At 46.2% G+C, this 15,527-nt stretch overlaps 1 protein-coding gene across 1 annotated transcript in view; it reads left to right on the top strand.

Moving 5' to 3' along the window:
- Window positions 1-3,589: 3,589 nt before the first annotated feature.
- Window positions 3,590-15,527, top strand: part of LOC127912157 (synaptotagmin-7-like) — a 131,162-nt gene continuing 119,224 nt past the window's right edge. The window contains exon 1 of the mRNA XM_052481010.1: window positions 3,590-4,000. Coding sequence (XP_052336970.1) covers window positions 3,873-4,000 — 128 coding nt within the window. The 5' untranslated portion in view covers window positions 3,590-3,872. The remainder of the gene's footprint in view (window positions 4,001-15,527) is intronic.

The following is a 15,527-nucleotide window of genomic DNA, read 5'->3' as shown; positions in this document are numbered from 1 at the left end:
CAATTCCTGGAGGCTCTGAGTGGCTGCATGGCTTTTGTTATTACCTTTTCATTTGTGTCAAATTAAGACCTAGACAACCCCATTAGGAGAGGTCCTAACTAGTCAGGGACCTAGACAACCCCATTAGGAGAGGTCCTAACTAGTCAGGGACCTAGACAACCCCGTAAGGAGAGGTCCTAACTAGTCAGTGACCTAGACAACTCCGTTAGGAGAGTTCCTAACTAGTCAGTGACCTAGACAACCCCGTTAGGAGAGGTCCTAACTAGTCAGTGACCTAGACAACCCCGTAAGGAGAGGTCCTAACTAGTCAGTGACCCCTAGGAGACAACTAGTCAGGGACCAGAGAGGTCCTAACTAGTCAGTGACCTAGAACAACCCCGTTAGGAGAGGTCCTAACTAGTCAGTGACCTAGACAACCCCGTTAGGAGAGGTCCTAACTAGTCAGTGAACTAGAAATCCCCGTTAGGAGAGGTCCTAACTAGTCAGTGACCTAGACAACCCCGTTAGGAGAGGTCCTAACTAGTCAGTGACCTAGACAACCCCGTTAGGAGAGGTCCTAACTAGTCAGTGACCTAGAAAACCCCATTAGGAGAGGTCCTAACTAGTCAGTGACCTAGACAACCCCGTTAGGAGAGGTCCTAACTAGTCAGTGACCTAGACAACCCCATTAGGAGAGGTCCTAACTAGTCAGTGACCTAGACAACCCCGTTAGGAGAGGTCCTAACTAGTCAGTGACCTAGACAACCCCGTTAGGAGAGGTCCTAACTAGTCAGTGACCTAGAAAACCCCGTTAGGAGAGGTCCTAACTAGTCAGTGACCTAGAAAACCCCGTTAGGAGAGGTCCTAACTAGTCAGTGACCTAGACAACCCCTAGTCAGTGTTAGAAACCCCATTAGGAGAGGTCCTAACTAGTCAGTGACCTAGACAACCCCGTTAGGAGAGGTCCTAACTAGTCAGTGACCTAGACAACCCCGTTAGGAGAGGTCCTAACTAGTCAGTGACCTAGAAGTCAGTGACCTAGAAAACCCTGTTAGGAGAGGTGTTAGGAGAGGTCCTAACTAGTCAGTGACCTAGAAAACCCCGTTAGGAGAGGTCCTAACTAGTCAGTGACCTAGAAAACCCCGTTAGGAGAGGTCCTAACTAGTCAGTGACCTAGAAAACCCCATTAGGAGAGGTCCTAACTAGTCAGTGACCTAGAAAACCCTGTTAGGAGAGGTCCTAACTAGTCAGTGACCTAGAAAACCCCGTTAGGAGAGGTCCTAACTAGTCAGTGACCTAGAAAACAGAGGTCCCTAGTCAGTTAGGAGAGGTCCTAACTAGTCAGTGACCTAGACAACCCCGTTAGGAGAGGTCCTAACTAGTCAGTGACCTAGAAAACCCCGTTAGGAGAGGTCCTAACTAGTCAGTGACCTAGACAACCCCGTAAGGAGAGGTCCTAACTAGTCAGTGACCTAGACAACCCCGTTAGGAGAGGTCCTAACTAGTCAGTGACCTAGAAAACCCCGTTAGGAGAGTTCCTAACTAGTCAGTGACCTAGACAACCCCGTAAGGAGAGTTCCTAACTCGTCAGTGACCTAGACAACCCCGTTAGGAGAGGTCCTAACTAGTCAGTGACCTAGACAACCCCGTTAGGAGAGTTCCTAACTAGTCAGTGACCTAGACAACCCGGTAAGGAGAGTTAAGGAGAGTTCCTAACTAGTCAGTGACCTAGACAACCTGGTAAAGAGTTGATGATCTTTATGACCTTCCTGTAACATCAGGTGGTGTAGGTGTCCTGGAGGGCAGGTAGTTTGCCCCCGGTGATGCTTTGTGCAGACCTCACTACCCTCTGGAGAGCCTTACGGTTGTGGGCGGAGCAGTTTCCGTACCAGGCGGTGATACAGCCCGCCAGGATGCTCTCGATTGTGCATCTGTAGAAGTTTGTGAGTGCTTTTGGTGACAAGTCGAATTTCTTCAGCCTCCTGAGGTTGAAGAGGCGCTGCTGCGCCTTCTTCACGATGCTGTCTGTGTGAGTGGACCAATTCAGTTTGTCTGTGATGTGTATGCCGAGGAACTTAAAACTCACTACCCTCTCCACTACTGTTCCATCGATGTGGACAGGGGGGTATTCCCTCTGCTGTTTCCTGAAATCCACAACCATCTCCTTAGTTTTGTTGACGTTGAGTGTGAAGTTATTTTCCTGACACCACACTCTGAGGGCCCTCACCTCCTCCCTGTAGGCCGTCTCGTCGTTGTTGGTAATCAAGCCTACCACTGTTGTGTCGTCCGCAAACTTGATGATTGAGTTGGAGGCGTGCGTGGCCACGCAGGCGTGGGTGAACAGGGAGTACAGGAGAGGGCTCAGAACGCACCCTTGTGGGGCCCCAGTGTTGAGGATCAGCGGGATGGAGATGTTGTTGCCTACACTCACCACCTGGGTGCGGCCCGTCAGGAAGTCCAGTACCCAGTTGCACAGGGCGTGGTCGAGACCCAGGGTCTCGGGGCTTAATGACGAGCTTGGAGGGTACTATTGTGTTGAATGCCGAGCTGTAGTCGATGAACAGCATTCTCACATAGGTATTCCTCTTGTTCAGATGGGTTAGGGCAGGGTGCAGTGTGGTTGAGATTGCATCGTCTGTGGACCTATTTGGGCGACAACGCCGTAAGGAGAGTTCCTAACTAGACAGTGACCTAGACAACCCCGTTAGGAGAGGTCCTAACTAGTCAGTGACCTAGACAACCCCGTTAGGAGAGGTCCTAACTAGTCAGTGACCTAGACAACCCCGTTAGGAGAGTTCCTAACTAGTCAGTGACCTAGACAACCCCGTTAGGAGAGTTCCTAACTAGTCAGTGACCTAGACAACCCCGTTAGGAGAGGTCCTAACTAGTCAGTGACCTAGACAACCCCGTTAGGAGAGTTCCTAACTAGTCAATGACCTAGACAACCCCTTTAGGAGAGTTCCTAACTAGTCAGTGACCTAGACAACCCCGTTAGGAAAGTTCCTAACTAGTCAGTGACCTTGATTGATCAGTCAAGTAGAAGGAAGGAGAGAAATCCAGCAGGTGCTGGACTCAGTCTTCCAGGAAGTGAGTTTGACACCGCAGGTTTGAAGGTGGTTTGTCTTCTGAACCTTTTTCTCCTCTGACTAGTTCTCTGGGTTCTCTTATATAGTATCTCTGTTTTCTGCTGTCTCTCTTTGTTCTCTCATATAATATCTCTGTTTTCTGCTGTCTCTCTGGGTTCTCTTATGCAATCTCTCTGTTTTCTGCTGTCTCAATGGGTTCTCTCATATAATATCTCTGTTTTCTGCTGTCTCTATGGGTTCTCTTATATAATCTCTCTGTTTTCTGCTGTCTCTATGGGTTCTCTCATATAATATCTCTGTTTTCTGCTGTCTCTCTGGGTTCTCTTATGCAATCTCTCTGTTTTCTGCTGTCTCTGGGATCTCTTATATAATCTCTCTGTTTTCTGCTGTCTCTCTGTTTTCTCTCATGTAATCTCTCTGTTTTCTTCCTGTTCTCGCTCTCTTTTTATATTTTCGTAAACCTCCTATGACCTCATTTCCCCTATCTTTGACCTCCTATAACCTCCTATGACATATCTATGACCTATGACCTATCTATGACCCCATATGACCTCCTATGACCATCTATGACCTATGACATCAAATGACCTAACTATGACCTATCTATGACCTCTTATGACCTATCTATGACCTCCTATGATCTATCTATGACCTTTATTTATTCTCTTTCTCTATTCCCTCACTCCATGTCTCCTGATTCCTCCACCTCGATTCCTTCCTTTATTTTCGTTGCCTCTACCCCGCGTCTCTCTCCTCCTCTTTCTCTCTCTCTGTTTGTTTGTTTTCCGGCTGGCCAGCGAAGGGAAGATGGTGGTTCTTTCTTTGGCTATTGGTTTGGCAGAGCAAGATGACTTTGCCAATATCCCTGATCCAATCACCTCCATGCAGGAAGCTCCAACAGCCAATCAGGAAGCACTTCCTCCTCCAGACAAGAGGTACCAGTCATAGTGCGAGAGAGCTGTGTGTGTGTGTGTGTGTGTGTGTGTGTGTGTGTGTGTGTGTGTGTGTGTGTGTGTGTGTGTGTGTGTGTGTGTGTGTGTGTGTGTGTGTGTGTGTGTGTGTGTGCGTGTGTGTGTGTGTGTGTGTGTTTGGGGGTTTATGTGTGAGACGTGGTGAGAGCGAGAGAGAGAGAGGGAATGGGGGTAGGAAATGAAACTTCGTAGTGTGTGAGAGTGATATGTGGTTTTGGTGGGTATAGTCAGTACAACGACGTGTCATTGCAACTGATTTGCAGTGTGTTGAGTGAGAAACGGACGGACAGGAAGCAGAACGATGTGAAGTGTTTGGGTGAGAGTCGATGACTAGTTAGCAGTGAGCAAGCGGTTGTCTACTGTTGTGTCACCTGTAAAAGAAGATGTGTTTGTATGACGATAGACCTACCTGTTGAACTCATCCAGAGAGATAATTAAATGATCCTATAAGGATGACGATAGACCTACCTGTTGAACTCATCCAGAGAGATAATTAAATGACAATAATTAAGCAGTAGTCAAGAGGCTAACGCAGTAGTCAAGAGGCTAACGCAGTAGTCAAGAGGCTAACGCAGTAGCCAAGAGGGTAGAGCAGTAGTCAAGAGGGTAGAGCAGTAGTCAAGAGGATAGAGCAGTAGTCAAGAGGATAGAGCAGTAGTCAAGAGGATAGAGCAGTAGTCAAGAGGGTAGAGCAGTAGTCAAGAGGATAGAGCAGTAGTCAAGACGATAGAGCAGTAGTCAAGACGATAGAGCAGTCGTCAAGACGATAGAGCAGTCGTCAAGAGGGTAGAGCAGTAGTCAAGAGGGTAGAGCAGTAGTCAAGAGGATAGAGCAGTAGTCAAGAGGCTAAGCAGGTCAAGAGGAGCAGTAGTCAAGAGGGATAGAGCAGTAGTCAAGAGGGTAGAGCAGTAGTCAAGAGGATAGAGCAGTAGTCAAGAGGGTAGAGCAGTAGTCAAGAGGATAGAGCAGTAGTCAAGAGGCTAAGCAGTAGTCAAGAGGATAGAGCAGTAGTCAAGAGGATAGAGCAGTAGTCAAGAGGATAGAGCAGTAGTCAAGAGGATAGAGCAGTAGTCAAGAGGATAGAGCAGTAGTCAAGAGGATAGAGCAGTAGTCAAGAGGATAGAGCAGTAGTCAAGAGGATAGAGCAGTAGTCAAGAGGACGCAGTAGTCAAGAGGCAGTAGTCAAGAGGATAGAGCAGTAGTCAAGAGGGTAGAGCAGTAGTCAAGAGGATAGAGCAGTAGTCAAGAGGGATAGAGCAGTAGTCAAGAGGATAGAGCAGTAGTCAAGAGGATAGAGCAGTAGTCAAGAGGATAGAGCAGTAGTCAAGAGGCTAGAGTCAGTAGTCAAGAGGATAGAGCAGTAGTCAAGAGGATAGAGCAGTAGTCAAGAGGATAGAGCAGTAGTCAAGAGGATAGAGCAGTAGTCAAGAGGGTAGGCAGTAGTCAAGAGGATAGAGCAGTAGTCAAGAGGATAGAGCAGTAGTCAAGAGGATAGAGCAGTAGTCAAGAGGATAGAGCAGTAGTCAAGAGGATAGAGCAGTAGTCAAGAGGATAGAGCAGTAGTCAAGAGGATAGAGCAGTAGTCAAGAGGATAGAGCAGTAGTCAAGAGGATAGAGCAGTAGTCAAGAGGATAGAGCAGTAGTCAAGAGGGTAGAGCAGTAGTCAAGAGGATAGAGCAGTAGTCAAGAGGATAGAGCAGTAGTCAAGAGGATAGAGCAGTAGTCAAGAGGATAGAGCAGTAGTCAAGAGGGTAGAGCAGTAGTCAAGAGGATAATGCAGTAGTCAAGAGGATAGAGCAGTAGTCAAGAGGATAGAGCAGTAGTCAAGAGGATAGAGCAGTAGTCAAGAGGATAGAGCAGTAGTCAAGAGGATAGAGCAGTAGTCAAGAGGATAACGCAGTAGTCAAGAGGATAGAGCAGTAGTCAAGAGGATAGAGCAGTAGTCAAGAGGATAGAGCAGTAGTCAAGAGGATAACGCAGTAGTCAAGAGGATAGAGCAGTAGTCAAGAGGGTAGAGCAGTAGTCAAGAGGATAGAGCAGTAGTCAAGAGGGTAGAGCAGTAGTCAAGAGGGTAGAGCAGTAGTCAAGAGGATAGAGCAGTAGTCAAGAGGATAGAGCAGTAGTCAAGAGGATAGAGCAGTAGTCAAGAGGATAGAGCAGTAGTCAAGAGGATAGAGCAGTAGTCAAGAGGATAACGCAGTAGTCAAGAGGATAGAGCAGTAGTCAAGAGGATAGAGCAGTAGTCAAGAGGATAGAGCAGTAGTCAAGAGGGTAGAGCAGTAGTCAAGAGGATAGAGCAGTAGTCAAGAGGATAGAGCAGTAGTCAAGAGGATAGAGCAGTAGTCAAGAGGATAGAGCAGTAGTCAAGAGGATAGAGCAGTAGTCAAGAGGATAGAGCAGTAGTCAAGAGGATAGAGCAGTAGTCAAGAGGATAAGCAGTAGTCAAGAGGATAGAGCAGTAGTCAAGAGGATAACGCAGTAGTCAAGAGGATAGAGCAGTAGTCAAGAGGATAGAGCAGTAGTCAAGAGGATAGAGCAGTAGTCAAGAGGATAGAGCAGTAGTCAAGAGGATAACGCAGTAGTCAAGAGGATAGAGCAGTAGTCAAGAGGATAGAGCAGTAGTCAAGAGGATAGAGCAGTAGTCAAGAGGATAGAGCAGTAGTCAAGAGGATAGAGCAGTAGTCAAGAGGATAGAGCAGTAGTCAAGAGGATAGAGCAGTAGTCAAGAGGATAGAGCAGTAGTCAAGAGGATAGAGCAGTAGTCAAGAGGGTAGAGCAGTAGTCAAGAGGATAGAGCAGTAGTCAAGAGGATAGAGCAGTAGTCAAGAGGATAGAGCAGTAGTCAAGAGGATAGAGCAGTAGTCAAGAGGGTAGAGCAGTAGTCAAGAGGATAAGCAGTAGTCAAGAGGATAGAGCAGTAGTCAAGAGGATAAGCAGTAGTCAAGAGGATAAGCAGTAGTCAAGAGGATAACGCAGTAGTCAAGAGGATAAGCAGTAGTCAAGAGGGTAGAGCAGTAGTCAAGAGGGTAGAGCAGTAGTCAAGAGGGAGAGCAGTAGTCAAGAGGATAGAGCAGTAGTCAAGAGGATAGAGCAGTAGTCAAGAGGATAGAGCAGTAGTCAAGAGGATAAGCAGTAGTCAAGAGGTAGAGCAGTAGTCAAGAGGATAACGCAGTAGTCAAGAGGGTAGAGCAGTAGTCAAGAGGGTAGAGCAGTAGTCAAGAGGATAACGCAGTAGTCAAGAGGGTAGAGCAGTAGTCAAGAGGATAGAGCAGTAGTCAAGAGGATAACGCAGTAGTCAAGAGGCTAACGCAGTAGTCAAGAGGATAGAGCAGTAGTCAAGAGGGTAGAGCAGTAGTCAAGAGGCTAACGCAGTAGTCAAGAGGCTAACGCAGTAGTCAAGAGGATAGAGCAGTAGTCAAGAGGATAACGCAGTAGTCAAGAGGGTAGAGCAGTAGTCAAGAGGATAACGCAGTAGTCAAGAGGATAACGCAGTAGTCAAGAGGGTAGAGCAGTAGTCAAGAGGATAGAGCAGTAGTCAAGAGGATAACGCAGTAGTCAAGAGGGTAGAGCAGTAGTCAAGAGGATAGAGCAGTAGTCAAGAGGGTAGAGCAGTAGTCAAGAGGATAGAGCAGTAGTCAAGAGGATAGAGCAGTAGTCAAGAGGATAGAGCAGTAGTCAAGAGGATAGAGCAGTAGTCAAGAGGATAGAGCAGTAGTCAAGAGGATAGAGCAGTAGTCAAGAGGATAGAGCAGTAGTCAAGAGGATAGAGCAGTAGTCAAGAGGATAGAGCAGTAGTCAAGAGGATAGAGCAGTAGTCAAGAGGGTAGAGCAGTAGTCAAGAGGATAGAGCAGTAGTCAAGAGGGTAGAGCAGTAGTCAAGAGGATAGAGCAGTAGTCAAGAGGATAACGCAGTAGTCAAGAGGATAGAGCAGTAGTCAAGAGGGTAGAGCAGTAGTCAAGAGGGTAGAGCAGTAGTCAAGAGGATAGAGCAGTAGTCAAGAGGTAGAGCAGTAGTCAAGAGGATAGAGCAGTAGTCAAGAGGATAGAGCAGTAGTCAAGAGGTAGAGCAGTAGTCAAGAGGATAAGCAGTAGTCAAGAGGGTAGAGCAGTAGTCAAGAGGATAATGCAGTAGTCAAGAGGTAGAGCAGTACTCAAGAGGGTAAAGCAGTAGTCAAGAGGGTAGAGCAGTAGTCAAGAGGATAAGCAGTAGTCAAGAGGATAGAGCAGTAGTCAAGAGGGTAGAGCAGTAGTCAAGAGGATAACGCAGTAGTCAAGAGGATAGAGCAGTAGTCAAGAGGGTAGAGCAGTAGTCAAGAGGATAGAGCAGTAGTCAAGAGGATAGAGCAGTAGTCAAGAGGATAGAGCAGTAGTCAAGAGGATAGAGCAGTAGTCAAGAGGGTAGAGCAGTAGTCAAGAGGATAGAGCAGTAGTCAAGAGGATAGAGCAGTAGTCAAGAGGATAGAGCAGTAGTCAAGAGGGTAGAGCAGTAGTCAAGAGGGTAGAGCAGTAGTCAAGAGGGTAGAGCAGTAGTCAAGAGGATAGAGCAGTAGTCAAGAGGGTAGAGCAGTAGTCAAGAGGGTAGAGCAGTAGTCAAGAGGATAGAGCAGTAGTCAAGAGGATAGAGCAGTAGTCAAGAGGGTAGAGCAGTAGTCAAGAGGGTAGAGCAGTAGTCAAGAGGCTAACGCAGTAGTCAAGAGGATAGAGCAGTAGTCAAGAGGCTAACGCAGTAGTCAAGAGGCTAACGCAGTAGTCAAGAGGCTAACGCAGTAGTCAAGAGGCTAACGCAGTAGTCAAGAGGATAAAGCAGTAGTCAAGAGGATAGAGCAGTAGTCAAGACGATAGAGCAGTAGTCAAGACGATAGAGCAGTAGTCAAGACGATAGAGCAGTAGTCAAGAGGATAGAGCAGTAGTCAAGAGGGTAGAGCAGTAGTCAAGACGATAGAGCAGTAGTCAAGAGGATAGAGCAGTAGTCAAGAGGATAGAGCAGTAGTCAAGAGGGTAGAGCAGTAGTCAAGAGGATAGAGCAGTAGTCAAGAGGGTAGAGCAGTAGTCAAGAGGATAGAGCAGTAGTCAAGAGGATAGAGCAGTAGTCAAGAGGGTAGAGCAGTAGTCAAGAGGATAGAGCAGTAGTCAAGAGGATAGAGCAGTAGTCAAGAGGGTAGAGCAGTAGTCAAGAGGATAGAGCAGTAGTCAAGAGGGTAGAGCAGTAGTCAAGAGGATAGAGCAGTAGTCAAGAGGCTAACGCAGTAGTCAAGAGGGTAGAGCAGTAGTCAAGAGGATAGAGCAGTAGTCAAGAGGCTAACGCAGTAGTCAAGAGGATAACGCAGTAGTCAAGAGGATAGAGCAGTAGTCAAGAGGATAGAGCAGTAGTCAAGAGGATAGAGCAGTAGTCAAGAGGATAACGCAGTAGTCAAGAGGATAACGCAGTAGTCAAGAGGATAACGCAGTAGTCAAGAGTATAGAGCAGTAGTCAAGAGGGTAGAGCAGTAGTCAAGAGGATAATGCAGTAGTCAAGAGGATAAGCAGTAGTCAAGAGGATAGAGCAGTAGTCAAGAGGGTAGAGCAGTAGTCAAGAGGATAATGCAGTAGTCAAGAGGATAGAGCAGTAGTCAAGAGGTAGAGCAGTAGTCAAGAGGGTAAAGCAGTAGTCAAGAGGGTAGAGCAGTAGTCAAGAGGATAACGCAGTAGTCAAGAGGATAGAGCAGTAGTCAAGAGGATAGAGCAGTAGTCAAGAGGGTAGAGCAGTAGTCAAGAGGATAGAGCAGTAGTCAAGAGGGTAGAGCAGTAGTCAAGAGGGTAGAGCAGTAGTCAAGAGGGTAGAGCAGTAGTCAAGAGGATAACGCAGTAGTCAAGAGGATAGAGCAGTAGTCAAGAGGATAGAGCAGTAGTCAAGAGGATAGAGCAGTAGTCAAGAGGATAACGCAGTAGTCAAGAGGATAGAGCAGTAGTCAAGAGGATAACGCAGTAGTCAAGAGGATAAGCAGTAGTCAAGAGGATAGAGCAGTAGTCAAGAGGATAGAGCAGTAGTCAAGAGGATAGAGCAGTAGTCAAGAGGATAGAGCAGTAGTCAAGAGGATAGAGCAGTAGTCAAGAGGATAGAGCAGTAGTCAAGAGGATAGAGCAGTAGTCAAGAGGATAGAGCAGTAGTCAAGAGGGTAGAGCAGTAGTCAAGAGGATAGAGCAGTAGTCAAGAGGGTAGAGCAGTAGTCAAGAGGGTAGAGCAGTAGTCAAGAGGGTAGAGCAGTAGTCAAGAGGGTAGAGCAGTAGTCAAGAGGGTAGAGCAGTAGTCAAGAGGGTAGAGCAGTAGTCAAGAGGATAGAGCAGTAGTCAAGAGGATAGAGCAGTAGTCAAGAGGGTAGAGCAGTAGTCAAGAGGATAGAGCAGTAGTCAAGAGGATAGAGCAGTAGTCAAGAGGGTAGAGCAGTAGTCAAGAGGGTAGAGCAGTAGTCAAGAGCGTAGAGCAGTAGTCAAGAGGGTAGAGCAGTAGTCAAGAGGGTAGAGCAGTAGTCAAGAGGGTAGAGCAGTAGTCAAGAGGGTAGAGCAGTAGTCAAGAGGGTAGAGCAGTAGTCAAGAGGGTAGAGCAGTAGTCAAGAGGGTAGAGCAGTAGTCAAGAGGGTAGAGCAGTAGTCAAGAGGGTAGAGCAGTAGTCAAGAGGATAGAGCAGTAGTCAAGAGGATAGAGCAGTAGTCAAGAGGATAACGCAGTAGTCAAGAGGGTAGAGCAGTAGTCAAGAGGATAACGCAGTAGTCAAGAGGATAACGCAGTAGTCAAGAGGGTAGAGCAGTAGTCAAGAGGAGTTCTGCTCTTGTATTTGGAATGATGGCAGCGAGACAAAGTTTGCGTCTGAAATGGCTTTCTATTCCAGGGCAAAAGTAGTGCACTTTATAGGTGACCATTTTGGATTCATCCCTGTCACCCGCAGAATCTCACTGTCCGCCTCCACTTCCATCGGCTGTTTATAATATATTCCATTCAGTAGATACTTTTTTATCCAAAGCGATTTATATTTTATTTATGGTCCCAGGAATCAAACCCGCCACCCTGGTGTAACAAGCCCTATGCCGATGTTTAGCTGGCTAGGGACCAGCCAATCAAAGGACAGGGTTTTAAACACACCTGTGCCCATGTATACAGCACCTACGACACAGAGAGAGAGAATGTGCATCCCAAATGGAGCCCTATTCCCTATATATAGTGCACTACTTTAGACCAGAGCCCTATTCCCTATGTAGGGCACTACTTTGGACCAGAGCCCTACAGAGCCCTATTCCCTATATAGTGCACTACTTTAGACCAGAGTCCTACAGAACCCTATTCCCTATATAGTGCACTACTTTAGACCAGAGCCCTATTCCCTATATAGTGCACTACTTTAACACGAGCCCTACAGAACCCTATTCCCTATATATAGTGCACTACTTTAGACCAGAACCCTATTCCCTATATAGTGCACTACTTTAACACGAGCCCTACAGAACCCTATTCCCTATATATAGTGCACTACTTTAGACCAGAACCCTATTCCCTATATAGTGCACTACTTTAGACCAGAGCCCTAGTCCCTATATAGTGCACTACTTTAGACCAGAGCCCTATTCCCTATATAGTGCACTACTTTAGACCAGAGCCCTAAAGAACCCTATTCCCTATATAGTGCACTACATTAGACCAAAGCCCTACATAACCATATTCCCTATATAGTGCACTACATTAACCCGAGCCCTACAGAACCCTATTCCCTATATATAGTGCACTACTTTAGACCAGAGCCCCTATTCCCTAATTTAGTGCACTACTTTAGACCAGAGCCCTATTCCCTATATAGTGCACTACTTTAGACCAGAGCCCTATTCCCTATATAGTGCACTACTTTAGACCAGAGCCCTATTCCCTATATAGTGCACTACTTTAGACCAGAGCCCTATTCCCTATATAGTGCACTACTTTAGACCAGAGCCCTATTCCCTATATAGTGCACTACTTTAGACCAGAGCCCTATTCCCTATATAGTGCACTACTTTAAACCAGAGCCCTACAGAACCCTACTATTCCCTATATAGTGCACTACTTTAAACCAGAGCCCTATAGAACACTATTCCCTATATAGTGCACTACTTTAGACCAGAGCCCTATTCCCTATATAGTGCACTACTTTAGACCAGAGCCCTAAAGAACCCTATTCCCTATATAGTGCACTACATTAGACCAAAGCCCTACATAACCATATTCCCTATATAGTGCACTACATTAACCCGAGCCCTACAGAACCCTATTCCCTATATATAGTGCACTACTTTAGACCAGAGCCCCTATTCCCTAATTTAGTGCACTACTTTAGACCAGAGCCCTATTCCCTATATAGTGCACTACTTTAGACCAGAGCCCTATTCCCTATATAGTGCACTACTTTAGACCAGAGCCCTATTCCCTATATAGTGCACTACTTTAGACCAGAGCCCTATTCCCTATATAGTGCACTACTTTAGACCAGAGCCCTATTCCCTATATAGTGCACTACTTTAGACCAGAGCCCTATTCCCTATATAGTGCACTACTTTAAACCAGAGCCCTACAGAACCCTACTATTCCCTATATAGTGCACTACTTTAAACCAGAGCCCTATAGAACACTATTCCCTATATAGTGCACTACTTTAAACCAGAGCCCTATAGAACACTATTCCCTATATAGTGCACTACTTTAAACCAGAGCCCTACAGAACCCTACTATTCCCTATATAGTGCACTACTTTAAACCAGAGCCCTATAGAACACTATTCCCTATATAGTGCACTACTTTAAACCAGAGCCCTATAGAACACTATTCCCTATATAGTGCACTACTTTAAACCAGAGCCCTATAGAACACTATTCCCTATATAGTGCACTACTTTAAACCAGAGCCCTATAGAACACTATTCCCTATATAGTGCACTACTTTAAACCAGGTAGCCTAGCAGTTAGAGCATTGGGCCAGTAAATTAAAGGTTGTTTGTTTGAATCCCAGAGCCAACAAGGTGAGAAAATGTGTTTTTGTTAATTTGCCCTTGAGCAAGGCACCTAATTGCTCCTGTAAGTCGCTCTGCATAAGAGAGTCTGCATCAGAGAGTCTGCATCAGAGAGTCTCCATAAGAGAGTCTGCATCAGAGAGTCTGCATCAGAGAGTCTGCATCAGAGAGTCTGCATAAGAGAGTCTGCATCAGAGAGTCTGCATCAGAGAGTCTGCATAAGAGAGTCTGCATCAGAGAGTCTGCATAAGAGAGTCTGCATCAGAGAGTCTGCATCAGAGAGTCTGCATCAGAGAGTCTGCATCAGAGAGTCTGCATAAGAGAGTCTGCATCAGAGAATCAGAGGCGTCTGCATAAGAGAGTCTGCATCAGAGAGTCTCCATAAGAGAGTCTGCATAAGAGAGTCTGCATCAGAGAGTCTGCATAAGAGAGTCTGCATCAGAGAGTCTTAATCAGAGGCGTCTGCATAAGAGAGTCTGCATCAGAGAGTCTCCATAAGAGAGTCTGCATCAGAGAGTCTGCATCAGAGAGTCTCCATAAGAGAGTCTGCATAAGAGAGTCTGCATCAGAGAGTCTGCATAAGAGAGTCTGCATCAGAGAATCAGAGGCGTCTGCATAAGAGAGTCTGCATCAGAGAGTCTGCATCAGAGAGTCTGCATAAGATAAATCAAATCAAATCAAATTTTATTTGTCACATACACATGGTTAGCAGATGTTAAATGCGAGTGTAGCGAAATGCTTGTGCTTCTAGTTCCGACAATGCAGTGATAACCAACAAGTAATCTAACTAACAATCCAAAAGTCTGTCTTATCAGTGTAAGGGGATAAGGAACATGTACATAAGGATCTGAATGAGTGATGGTACAGAGTCTGCATCAGTAGAGTCTGCAGTATATACATATGAGATGAGTCTGACATAAACAAAGTGGCATAGTTAAAGTGGAGTGATCAGAGGAGTCTGATGTAGAGTACAGTATATACATATGCATATGAGATGAATAATGTAGGGTAAGTAACATTATATAAGGTAGCATTGTTTAAAGTGGCTAGTGATATATTTACATAATTCCCATCAAGTCTGCATGTCAGAGAGTTGGCAGCAGCCATCATGTTAGTGGTCTGTTTAACAGTCTGATGGCCTTGAGATCTGTTTTTCATAAGGTCCCAGTCTGCATCAGAGACCTCGTCTGGATGATAGCGGGGTGAACAGGCAGTGGTTCGGGTGGTTGATGTCCTGATGATCTTTATGGTCTTCCTGTAACAACGGGTGGTGTAGGTGTCCTGCAGGGCAGGTAGTTTGCCCCCATGAAGTTGTGCAGTCCTCACTACCCTCTGAGAGAGTCTGGGCGGAGCAGTTGCCGTACCAGGCGGTGATACAGCCCGCCAGGATGCTCTCGATTGTGCATCTGTAGAAGTTTGTGAGTGCTTTTGGTGACAAGCCGAGAGAGTCTGCATCAGAGAGTCTGCATCAGAGAGTCTGCATAAGAGAGTCTGCATCAGAGAGTCTGCATAAGAGAGTCTGCATCAGAGAGTCTCCATAAGAGAGTCTGCATCAGAGAGTCTCCATAAGAGAGTCTGCATCAGAGAGTCTGCATCAGAGAGTCTGCATCAGAGAGTCTGCATAAGAGAGTCTGCATCAGAGAGTCTGCATAAGAGAGTCTGCATCAGAGAGTCTGCATCAGAGAGTCTTAATCAGAGAGTCTTAATCAGAGGCGTCTCCATAAGAGAGTCTGCATCAGAGAGTCTGCATCAGAGAGTCTGCATCAGAGAGTCTGCATCAGAGAGTCTGCATCAGAGAGTCTGCATCAGAGAGTCTCCATAAGAGAGTCTGCATCAGAGAGTCTCCATAAGAGAGTCTCCATAAGAGAGTCTCCATAAGAGAGTCTGCATCAGAGAGTCTCCATAAGAGAGTCTGCATCAGAGAGTCTCCATAAGAGAGTCTCCATAAGAGAGTCTCCATAAGAGAGTCTCCATAAGAGAGTCTGCATCAGAGAGTCTGCATCAGAGAGTCTGCATCAGAGAGTCTCCATAAGAGAGTCTCCATAAGAGAGTCTGCATCAGAGAGTCTGCATCAGAGAGTCTGCATCAGAGAGTCTCCATAAGAGAGTCTGCATCAGAGAGTCTCCATCAGAGAGTCTGCATCAGAGAGTCTCCATAAGAGAGTCTCCATAAGAGAGTCTCCATAAGAGAGTCTGCATCAGAGAGTCTGCATCAGAGAGTCTGCATCAGAGGCGTCAGCATCAGAGGCGTCAGCATACGGGAATCTGCTAAGTGACTCACATGAAATCCTCGATTAGTATTCTGTTATCATCCTACATTCGTTTTTTCTTTCTTTCTTCTCTCTTCTATTGTTGACTTCCTCTCCCCCTTGACATTTACAGAGCCTTCAGAAAGTATGCACGACCCCGTGACATTTACAGAGCCTTCAGAAAGTATGCACGACCCCGTGACATTTACAGAGCCTTCAGAAAGTATGCACGACCC

The sequence above is a fragment of the Oncorhynchus keta genome, chromosome 26 (genome assembly GCF_023373465.1).
Source record: "Oncorhynchus keta strain PuntledgeMale-10-30-2019 chromosome 26, Oket_V2, whole genome shotgun sequence".
Taxonomy (NCBI): domain Eukaryota; kingdom Metazoa; phylum Chordata; class Actinopteri; order Salmoniformes; family Salmonidae; genus Oncorhynchus; species Oncorhynchus keta.
Note: the sequence above shows the minus strand (reverse complement) of the source record. Positions and strands in the feature narration are given on the sequence as shown.